This window comes from Tripterygium wilfordii, chromosome 9, assembly GCF_013401445.1.
Source record: "Tripterygium wilfordii isolate XIE 37 chromosome 9, ASM1340144v1, whole genome shotgun sequence".
Taxonomy (NCBI): domain Eukaryota; kingdom Viridiplantae; phylum Streptophyta; class Magnoliopsida; order Celastrales; family Celastraceae; genus Tripterygium; species Tripterygium wilfordii.
The window spans coordinates 2,031,732-2,042,784 of NC_052240.1; the positions used below are offsets into that span (position 1 = coordinate 2,031,732).

At 38.5% G+C, this 11,053-nt stretch overlaps 1 protein-coding gene and 1 long non-coding RNA gene across 6 annotated transcripts; one reads left to right on the plus strand and one right to left on the minus strand.

Moving 5' to 3' along the window:
- Positions 1-91: 91 nt before the first annotated feature.
- LOC120005501 lies at positions 92-2,954 on the minus strand. The gene is made up of 9 exons (XM_038855149.1): positions 2,694-2,954; positions 1,961-2,587; positions 1,736-1,885; positions 1,171-1,652; positions 921-1,088; positions 704-835; positions 539-620; positions 350-460; positions 92-261 (listed from the first exon to the last, which is right to left on the minus strand). The coding sequence occupies exons 1-9, from the start codon at positions 2,952-2,954 to the stop codon at positions 190-192; spliced, it is 2,085 nt and encodes a 694-aa protein (XP_038711077.1). The 3' UTR covers positions 92-189.
- A 2,971-nt stretch (positions 2,955-5,925) lies between these two features.
- LOC120005841 lies at positions 5,926-10,129 on the plus strand. 5 transcript variants are annotated; one of them, XR_005469916.1, is made up of 7 exons: positions 5,926-6,062; positions 6,219-6,367; positions 7,438-7,691; positions 8,123-8,264; positions 8,832-9,212; positions 9,364-9,456; positions 9,799-10,129. It is a non-coding gene; the product is annotated as an uncharacterized LOC120005841 (long non-coding RNA). The 5 variants fall into 5 exon arrangements; XR_005469913.1 differs by having other exon boundaries at positions 9,157-9,212; XR_005469912.1 differs by having other exon boundaries at positions 8,123-9,212.
- The last annotated feature ends 924 nt before the right edge of the window (positions 10,130-11,053 follow it).

Sequence of the window (11,053 nt, forward strand, 5' to 3'; positions counted from 1 at the left end):
ACATACGTTCAAGGAATCATATCTCAAATATAACTTTAAGCATTCTCAAATATTATAAATGTTTCAAAATAAATTGTTTAACCTGCTTATGATCTTAGTAACAAAAAGACAGACTTAAGACCTAATAGCCGATTAGAATTTACAGCAGGCTTGAAATCACTACACAAGGTCAGCCAAGAGAAAAGATAATCATAATTCAAGGTCTTTAAGCTTGTCACAATACCCATCGACGCTGTCGGCACTGAACCAGTTTCGATCCATCTGCAGTGCCAGAGCAAATAACAACCAGTGACTGAAGAGCGTCAACATATTTGAAGAAATAAACATGGCAACAATAGCAAAAACTCACAAAGTACGGGAAATCCTTCACGTTGAAATTCTCTGGAGCATCTTGCACAAATCTGTTTATGAAGTAGAGAACAAAAGTCCCACATTCTTCATCGTCTCTCTGTTGTGGTACCTACAGAGAATTTGAAAACGTAAGCTCAATGTACAACAGGAAGGACCCAGTGAAGGAATCGTCTTATCTTATGCTAACCTTGGGCACCAAGAATGGAATTCGATAGATCGACTTTCTGTCCTCAGGCCTGCCTTCTGTTTGATAGATGTCCCATACAAATCTGGAAAGCATAAGGGAGATGTAAAAGCAAATCAATTTTACAGCTACAAAGAAACAACAATTTTGCAAAAGAAGAATACCAACTTCCTTATATCCGGTTCAAGTCGCTTAGGGTCAGCTTTTTCAAGAGAATCCAGCAACATCATACATGGAGTTCTGGTTTTGGATTGCATACTCTCATCAAAGTTGCATAAGATTAGAAGGTTCCAATGGTTCCTGCAGATATTCGTACAAGAAGCCAGGTTAGGTTGCCCATGTACAAGAAAAAACAAAGAAGGATCAAGATTCCAGAAATACCTACCAGATGACTATAGGAACAATAACATATTTCTTCGAAAAAATTTGCTTCTTCTTGATCCACCCCAACACCTTTTCTTTAGTGGAAGCATTCATGTACATGCTAAACCGCAAGCAGTCTATGTATGCAAATGAAATCCTTTTATCCTCCGGCAATTTTCTCCATAAGTTTCTATATATATGCAGCCATAAACAATAAGATACAGAAAATAACAGCTACTCTACCAGGTAAATTACGTAAACTCATGTCTTACTGTAAATAGGATTCAAATGTAGTACTGTCAATCTTTTTTGATTGTTCAGTGATGACATTTCCATGCACTTTATTGCGCGTTGTCCGCCTGCAACTCAGTGAGCTAATTTGTTTCTTCAGTGATGGCGTTTTGCTTTCTTGTTTCTTCGGTGATGGATTCTTTTTTTCTTCAGTGAAGGCATTATCAGTTTCTTCACTGACGGCACTTGACTTTGTAGGAATCTCACGTTGAATCTTCTCCATAGTTGTACGTAACAAATCAAACATCGATTTCATCTCTGAAAGAATCAGCTTCTGTTCCCTCATAACTGTATCAACCTTCCAGTCCATCAAGCTGACCTTATCATCCACTGTCATAACCCTCTGCTCCAACACACTGAACTTCTCCTCCAAGTCATTCGTACTAGACGACGAAGGTGAACCTCCATGATCTACTTTTGCATGCATAGATTGGGTTCGTGGTTTAGGATCATAAAAATTCATCTGCAATAAGCACAGCACAAAGAAATTAAATAAGTTGCCTCAAAAAAATTTAAATGATGTATTAGTAATTTAAGTATACTTACATCAAGACCACTTATGCCACCCCTGTTTTGCAATGCCTTCTGCAGCTCCATCAATTGCATCTTCCCTAGATGACACAATCGGGGAGATGGCAACTCAGTCAAAGGAAGTACATCACGCGACAAAAGGGGTGCACTCTCCAAGTAAAACAACTGTACAATTAAGTTAAAATATATGTTAATTGTTATGTTCTATGACATAATATGAAAGATATCATACTTTCTTACCATTAGAAAGAGCCCACATCCACCGATGTAACCTCTAGGCTTTTCTGCAACTTTCTCTGCCCACTCCACAATGCCATCCAGGACATAACTAGCCCAGTTGAATTTCTTCAACCTACCAATGTGAGGTAGGAACCTAATCATCAAATCCGAAACCTTCATACCAGTCTCTGGCCTGAGGAATACAAGCAGCGCATATAGCAAAAATGCTGCCTTGTGCTTCAGCCCAGCCGGGAGACTTGTTATCCTTTCTTCCAAATAACCAGCAAATATTTCTCCTGTTCTTTCAAACCCAAGATCAGCTCTGCATTGCTGCAAATCACTCTGAGCATCAAGGGAACACAGCTTCTTAATGTCCAGACCTCTGTCCTTCAACCCCAACACATGCTCCACATCCTTGGCAGACACATTCAATTCAAGTCCATGAACCCTCAGCACCATATTCTTCGGATCAAAACGCCCAAAAAGTGCATTGACAAGGCCACGGTGTATAACAAAACCATTCATCTCAATCAAACAACCAAGTCCTATATCTTCAATGTCCTTACGCTTTGCGTCGTCCTTTTTAATCTTCACCATAGTATCATATAGCCTCATTGGAGCACACCGCATGTTAGGGTATTTAGGTCTCTGCATAAACGCACCAAATTTTAAAAAGTCTTCATCAGACATCAATTCAACGCAAGACTTATATTAATGCACAACTGACAAAAAAAATTAAACACAATCAACTAACCAGTCTTTTTTTCTTCCCATTGTCTTCCTTTGCCTCACTCTTCCTCTTACAAGACTTCTTCTCTGAAGGCTCCTCTACATCTCCATGATGAGCAACTGCCTTGCCCTTCTTCTTCCTGGCCTTCAAAGCGACTTCTTCCTCATCATCAAATCCCTCCTCCACCTCTTCTTCATCATCAAATCCCTCCTCACCTTCAACCTCATGCTCTCTAACTGCTGACTCGTCAGCTTTTATCACCCCTGAACTCCTAGTCTTCACCATTGTAACTGCTCTGATACAGAGGACCAAAAAAACCCCAAATCACAACCTTTGTACCATGGATTAATGTTCTTCATATCAAATACCACTAAAAAAAGTAACCGATAAGTAATTTGTGATCATAACAACTACAATCGCAAGAAAATCAAATGCCAAACTATGATTACGCTCTAATACAGAGGATCTAAAAACACTAAATCAAAGTAACGAAACCCTAATTCGCAAATACCGAATTAATTCCCTTAAACTCAACAGAAATATTAATTTCTAATTACCTGATTATACTGCTGCTTCTTCAAATACGGTGTACGAAATGGAGTTTAGAATTGACGGAGGGTTTCTGCTTCTTCAACTGCGGTGATCGAACGACATTGAATGGGCATTATCATGTGGATGTATAAAGCAGTAGAATGTTAATAGAGTAAGACGAAATGGAGCTTACCAAATGGGGTGCGGTAGCTTCAACGGAGTGCGATGCTTTCTGGATTTTGTTTATCAGGAGCTTCAATGGTGTTCGTGGGAGGCTGGAGGAAGACGAAGACGGAAGATTTGAAAGAAGACGTTAACCTGAACGGAGATTATGGGCAACGAAGACAATTCGCTCACCAAAGGTCACGTGAATATGTGTTGTCAAATTAAAAAATCATATTTATTGATGAACGGCTCAGATCAACAACCATGCATCTAACGGTTTGTATATGCACGGTTTTTTGTCCCCTTTTTAACCTGGACGGGACCAGTGAAAAACTCCTAGTTTAGACATAACTGGACGTTGTGGTATTTAGTTCGATCTCAATCTTATAGTCCAGTCATTACGTCATCCTAATGAGAGCGTATTGGGCCTTGAAGTTTGATGAAGTCAAATTGTTTGAAAATAACAAGGCCCAGCCCAAGTTGTAAGCCCGCGTTACGATGTCTTGTTATGTTGACGATAAGAGAGAAAAAATAAGAGGAAGAGAGAAGAGAAAAACTCAAAAAGGGAAAATTATAGGTTTTACAATTAAACCCTCAAGGTGTCATCTCCTCAATGGTGGACCACTACCACTACCACTGTAACAGTATCGCTGACCTCATAACCGTCTCCCGCGTCATGAAAAAGTAAAATCGATGGATGAAAATAAAAATTCCCATCCAACGGTTCTTTACCTCATTTGAATAGCCCTTATAAATGGAGGTGGATCCCGTCCCCTCCCGTCAAAAAGGAAACCGTAGAAAGAACAGTCGAAAAATCCACAGAAATTCTGATGGAAGAAGCGATGGCAGCCAACGCGTGTCTCGTTCGATACCGGGCATCGCACAAACGGACAGTGCGTTTCCTCTCCTGGCGCAAAAGGGCCAGGAGAGCTGGGGGTTCTTTTGAGCAGAGTCGCCTGGACTCTGCAAGGGCTGATCGGAATGCCTTGAGGAGGGAGATGGAGAGCTTCAACAATATTCTTGTTGCTGGTATTGAAGAATGGAAGCTCCTGAAGCCGATCATATCTGGAATGAATGGAACATGGAGGCCACAGATCTGGCTGACCAACCCCTCGCTCTGTCTCGATGTTCTGAATGCCTTCGGGGGTCGTTTCTACCTCATCGTACATGTGGTCTGAGCTGCTCGGTTTGTTCCATCTGGGTTTATGTTTTGTTTCCGTTGTTTCGAGTCTCTGTTTTTGTGCTTTGTTTTCGTTGTTTCGAGTCTCTGTTTTTGTGCTTTGTTTCCGTTGTTTTGAGTCTCTGTTTTGTGCCTCCTTTGGGTTGAGTCGAACTTAGGTGCTGATGTAATGATGGGTATGACTAAATCTTATATTGAATGAAGTTAACATCATGTTTTGAATGCTGGGAAAGCACACTAGTCTTGGACTCACTGAGTTGTTCATATCGAGTGGACTCACTGAGTTGTTCATATCGAGTGGAGCTTTCCTCAAATTTGGTAAATAGTATCTGCAAAAACATCACCAACAATTAGCAGTGAACACTACCCAGTAATTTAATGCTAAACTTACTTATATGGTAAACCCAATCTAAGCATAGTAGGCTCAAAGGGAGAGAAGGCAAGAGTGCCCAAATCAAAAATCAAAATATGCTGGTCACCTTGTATTAAGCTGTTTGATTAGATTAAGCATGATTTTGGTCGGTTTGGTTTAGGTTAATTTGTTTTTAAATGGCATCCGTTAGTCCCAAAAAGCAGCACACATGGTTAATAAAATGTAGGGGGAAAAAAAGGGTGTAAAGCGGAAAGAATAATGGAGATGAAATCATTGGACGTTGAGCAGATGAAATTCCTGTTGCGGCTGCCGTGCTGATCATGTTCATGCTTCATCGAGCCCTAAAAGAGCAAACATAAGGTAAAGGATGCAAAGAGTGAATGAATATTTAGGCTAAACCTTCTGCCTGTACAGGATTGTTGTGGATTATTTTGGTTTTGATTTTCTATTAACAGACAACAAACCTTTTAAGATTGTTATTACACTGCTTCCAATTCACATATCATGTAATTCTGCCTGCTATGTTTGAAACGTTCAAATGAAGCTCCCTTTCACACGTAACACGATTTTTTTGAGTTGTTATTTTCGAGCATTTAACATCATATCATATAAATATCAATTAGAGAGCGAAAAAAGTGTTCAAATGAAATGCCTTGTTTCGGAAAATTAAATTATACCATCTCTATTCAGTAATCTCCTTCGGTTTGTTTTCTGTTATCGACTTTTGTAGCTGTTCTTTTGTCTCTGTTTCGTCTACCCTGTGGGTAGAGAAAGTGACCATCTTGCATGGCATTGTATTGGTTTGCTAATACAAATAGTGAAATAGGTTTCTGACCTGTTCTTTCAAAATTTGTCAAGCCCATAACATTACAAAATGGGCCGATGCTGTAAATTGGACCGGCTGCATTCCAATTGGGGTCTTTGAGCCTCAATATGGAAGAAGCCCAAGCTCACTCTAAACGTTTAAAGTGCTCAAGCCCAACCCAAATTAATAAACACAACTACAATCGGCGCCGTAAATATAGGTTCGAAAGATCTCTCTCTCGGACACATTTTTCTTCGTGATCTCTTCGAGGCTTCTTCGTTGAAATTGAATCCCGGTGAAACACAGGAGAAAAATTCTCGGCGGCTTGTCTTGTGTTGTGTATGATGCCGTGCACTCAACTCCATTAATATAGCGATTGATTTGGTTTTACAGGGATTTTTTTTATTTATATTCTATAATAATTAAAGCCATTATCTGTGGAGAGCTGATACGGTGCTTCTATCTAACGCTTCTTCGGTATCTCTTTGTGTGCAGAGTTAGAACTTGAAGCATACACAGTGAGAGAGCAACGGGAGCTGAAAGATTTGTGGGAAATGGCTTCGGTGTTGTTGTTAATTGCGGTTTTTTTGCTCGATCTGATTGCTTTTGGGCTTGCTGTTGCTGCTGAGCAAAGAAGGAATGCTGTCAGTTCTTTTTTTTTTTTCACCACATCAACTCTGTTTTCTGATTGAATTTATTGCTGTTTTCTAGATAGTGAATCTGGTGCTTTGCTTGTTTTTTCTCCGCTAATTTTATGGTATTTAGTTGGATTGGATTTCTGTTTTTTTATTCCTTTTTTTGTCAATCTAATTACTTTTTTGGTGGGATATTTTAGAACATAGAATGATGTTCTAGCATAACATTACGGATTTACAAGGGAATTAAAACCATAATATTAAAGCCAAAAAAGATCCGAACTTTGTGATTGACCTCATTTTCTTTCCTATATATTTGTATGAGGGGCCTCAAATTTTATTTGATTGAGAGGTAAATTGGAATCCTGAAGTTTATCCAAGGAATTTTGAATCAGTTCAGAGTTGGCCTTTTCCGTGGAGAATACATGATGATAGGTAAGAAACTTAGAAACCTTCGTATTGCATACCAAACTGGAAGTATAGACATGGTGGTAAGAATCCGCATGCGATTGGCTAGGAGCCGCATTTGAATAGAAAGGGTGCTCTAGTTGGGATCAGTGTGATTTGTTAGGCTAATAGACAAGGCCTTTTGTTATTCCTTTCCCTTAAGATACACAATTATGATGTAACTTCAATTTGATGCATGGTTTACTGGAAGACTGAATGTTAATGATTAGAAAGTAAAAGGGAATGGATTCACCTGAACAATATAAATATATAATGAATGTACATACGCCAAGTTGTCAATGTTAATTTGTTGGTTGTTTTTATCGTCCATATGTTTCCATAAGCACTTTTTAAGTGATTTTTTTTTTGTTTTTTGTTTACATTTGCTGCTTTGCCACTTGTTTGTTGTCACTTATGTTTTTTTTCCGTCCATATATTCACTGGTGCTTAAAGTACTTGTGTACTTTTCACTCTTCCAGTGACCCTTATTATTATGCTGGGAAAATCTTTATTTATTGTTTCTAAGAACACGAGGAGAAGTAGGGCTTTACCTTGCCCACTTCCTCTATCAATACTCTTTCTTCTTCTTTTTTTCTTCTATTTTTCGTGGATTTTATTGGAGAATCATGCAGGTTATTAAGTCGTGGATACGTATCATATCCCATTACTTCTCGGCTCTCGCGCGGTTTATAAGAATGGAATATGAAACACTGGTTACACAAGCCATAACTTTAGAAATCCAGCTTTCACTGAAACCAAATGTTTTCATCATGGCTGCCAGAAAGCTCCATTCTATTCGGTCATACGCCTTGCTGAGGTCCAATTTCAAAGCCATATACCCCGAACAAGGGCGTGATTTGGATGAGTTTTTTCCAGTCAATTGCCGGTACGGGTCTTTTGACCTAAAATTCTACTCCCCCTCCACCCGACCCCTCCCAAATATGGTACCAGTCTTTGACGAATTTAAGGAGCTAAATGAATGTGAATTTGTTGGACAAGTTTTATGTTTTCATTTAGCTGAGACCCTAACTGATATCAGTATTATGATGCTAATTTCCGAAGTGATATTACTTCCTTAATATACGACATAAGAGTTATAGCCCATATCAAACTCTAGAAATTGACATATTTTGATTATGGCATTTCTTAGTAGAATGAATTAACAAAAGTGAAAAATTGGTATATTCCAATGATGAAAGGAATAGCTGGCTGTCTAAAGTTCTCTCTCCTCTCTTTTCTGTTAGTCATGTCATGGGTTCCTGAACTTCCTGTTGAACAGCTATAGCTCAATGCCGATTCTGTCCAATCTTTGTGCAGGGAAATTCCAAACTGATCTGGGCAAAGCTTAGGCTGCAGAAATAGCGTCTTGGAGAAGAGAACGACACTAGTTGTAGTTTGTTAATGTGGTTGAAATTTCAAGATACATTTGCTGCCTCGTCTCCCCTCTCTCCTGATCAAGGTGCTGATTCCTGGCATTATATATATTTGTTTCAATGATGGAATGGGGGCGATTAGATTGTTGTTTTGAGCACCATTAACCATTGATTGCAGGGTAGTTGTAAGAGCTATGCTCCTGGGTTTAGGATGGATTAGAAGTGGACTGCGGGATAGTTGTAAGAGCTATGCTTCTGGGTTTAGAATGGATTTGCTTTGCTTCTAGTTGCACGAATTTCATCTGATGATTTTATCCCATCTTATGCTGTGTAGGTCAAACATTGATGAATAATGGAGTGGTTTTAGAGAATGTATTGGTAGGACAGAAATGATTTAGTTTAAGTAAATTGGACGTAGCTTAACACCCGTATAAATCAGATGGTTTTTATATGTGTATTATTAATTTTAGTGGGCATAAGGACTTTACAAATAATATGGGCTTTTCACGTAAGCAACTTAGCATGGGAATTGGGAAAGATGGGAATGGGCTGACAGCAATTTTTAGCTTTTTTTGTACAGTGCATTGGGCCTGTTGAGCCTATGAGTTTCTATAAAATCCAAACTTCTGTTGACAAATGGTTTCGTGGTGTAGTTGGTTTTCACGTCAGTCTAACACACAGAAGGTCCCCAGTTCCAACTTCCAACTTCCAACTTCCAAGCCTGGGCGGAATCCATGGTTGATATTTTAAAGAATTTTTTATTTAATGCATTGGGCTGACAAAAACCCGCTGTTCGGTTGTCATCTACGTATGGAAACCCTAAGTTTGGAATATGCAGCACTGAACGTTCTCTCTTTCCGTGGCCTCATTCCGAAGGCTTCTCCCTCATTGTCTATCTCCTATTCAAACACACTCAGATAGGCATATCTACCCATGTATATTGCTCAAGTACTGATTGTTTATTTGACGTTTTGGCAGGTGCGCCATTCTTCGTTGAGGAGGACCAGCATTTTTTCGTTCTTGGACTCGAGAAGGTTTTGCTTTGCGTTTTCTGATTCTTTGTAGTTATATATAACGGTCGTGAATTAATTTACTAATAGAAAATAGAAGGCGTAGATGGAACTGCATAGTTGAGTGTATGAGAATAAGATAAGATTTATTGATCTCAGTCTTGATTGAATTAAGGTTTTGGAGGAGGTCTGCGGAGCTATGTTGCAATTTCCTCCCCTGAGCAAACTTTGTTAAAGCTGGAGGAGGAGATTATGTGAACACATGCAGGTAAATTGCCTTTAGATGAAATGAGTTCTATATCTACTTAGTATGTCATATATATCTGAATTATGCCGTTGTGAATTGAGTTAGCTAGGTTATATATTTATGTCAATAAGAATCTGAAATTGGATAGCATTCAAGTTTATGGATTCGACAAATGAGTACACTTTACTCGGCTGCCTTACGGAGTTTAATATATGATCTTACTAAGGCGCATATGGTTAATTCCGTTCGTGTGGATCTACTTGTGTTATTTTGTTTTCCACTTCGATCTCTATTTAAGGCCTTTGTTATATGTGTTGACTGTGTAACGGCTCTATGATGAGTCTGATGATGAGATTTTTGCAGTTAAAATATCCAGCTGAGACATGCAAGAAATTTAATCACGATCCAATTAGAGGACTGTAGGTACTACGATAATTAAGAAAAATGGATGCCTCTTGAAGTTGGATTTCTTTGGGTCAATTGAGCCAGACGGATGTCACTTTGGTCGTCGCAAATTAAAGTACTTCAGGATATGTTGATTTTGTAATTGGATATCACATGCATTTTGTTGCTGTCTATGATTGAGATTGTAATTATCTATGCTACGAATTATATATCTTGAGTAATATGTATGATTTAAGTATTCTGCAATGATTTAAACTGATCTAAATCAGACAAGTACTTATATATCATGTCGCAGCTTAGCGGGGAAGGAGGAAATAGTGGAGATTTATGGCATCCCGCATATTGGTTCTCTGCAATCAAGTTTTGCTTTCTAGCCATTGTTTGACAATTTTCTCCGGACCATCAATATGGGTGGTATTTAGCCCTGTTGAATGTGGTCTTCTTACTTATCTACACTTAAATGAAAATAATGAAGAACAACCTAATTTGGGTTAGGGTACGGACAAGATTTTAAATTGAATAAAAATTTTGTGTTTTGACCCAGATTTCGGACATGTAATTTATGTCCAAACTTGGTTTAATCCGGGTTAAACAAATTCGATAATTCGGATCGGACAAAATTTTGTCACCCATAAATGTTTTATGTAGCACTGTTACAAAAAGGTACACCTTCGCATTCTCAAGGACATCAATATGAGTGGTATGAAGCCCTATTGAATGTGGTCTTCATACTTATCTACATCTAAATGAAAGAAATGAATAATAGAAAAAATAGATTTAGAAAGAGATGAGAAGAAAGTGAAGAATAAGACGAAGAAAGAGAAAAATAAGAGAGGAGAGACGAAAGACGAGAAGAAAGAAATAAAAGAAAGAGGTTGGAGATAGAAAGGTAAAAGATTATTCCATGGATATTTTTATGTTCATGTGTTTTTTTGTTGGATCTAGATGTTTAAAAGTACACTAATGGATACCGGCTTGAGATTGTCCCGAGTTGCAACAATGACTAGAAGAGAGCCAGGTGGTTGGCCCGCTAAGGTTTGGACCTTGTTGTACTTTCATTGGGCTCAAATGGGTAAAATTGTCTATTTGATGCTTATTGAATAGTAATTTTAAGGAAGGCCCAAACTCTGCCCAACACACTTGTGGATTCAATAACAAACCAATGTTGGGCCTGAATACTCATGCAAGAGTGAATACAAAAAGTCAAAAATGT

Coding starts and splice junctions, on each gene's coding strand:
- LOC120005501 (XM_038855149.1), bottom strand. CDS start 2,954: ATGGTGAAGACTAGGAGTTCAGGGGTGATAAAAGCTGACGAGTCAGCA. Junction 836..920: donor ATTGTTCCTATAGTCATCTG/GTAGGTATTTCT, acceptor GAATATCTGCAG/GAACCATTGGAACCTTCTAA. Junction 262..349: donor TGAAGGATTTCCCGTACTTT/GTGAGTTTTTGC, acceptor CTGGCACTGCAG/ATGGATCGAAACTGGTTCAG.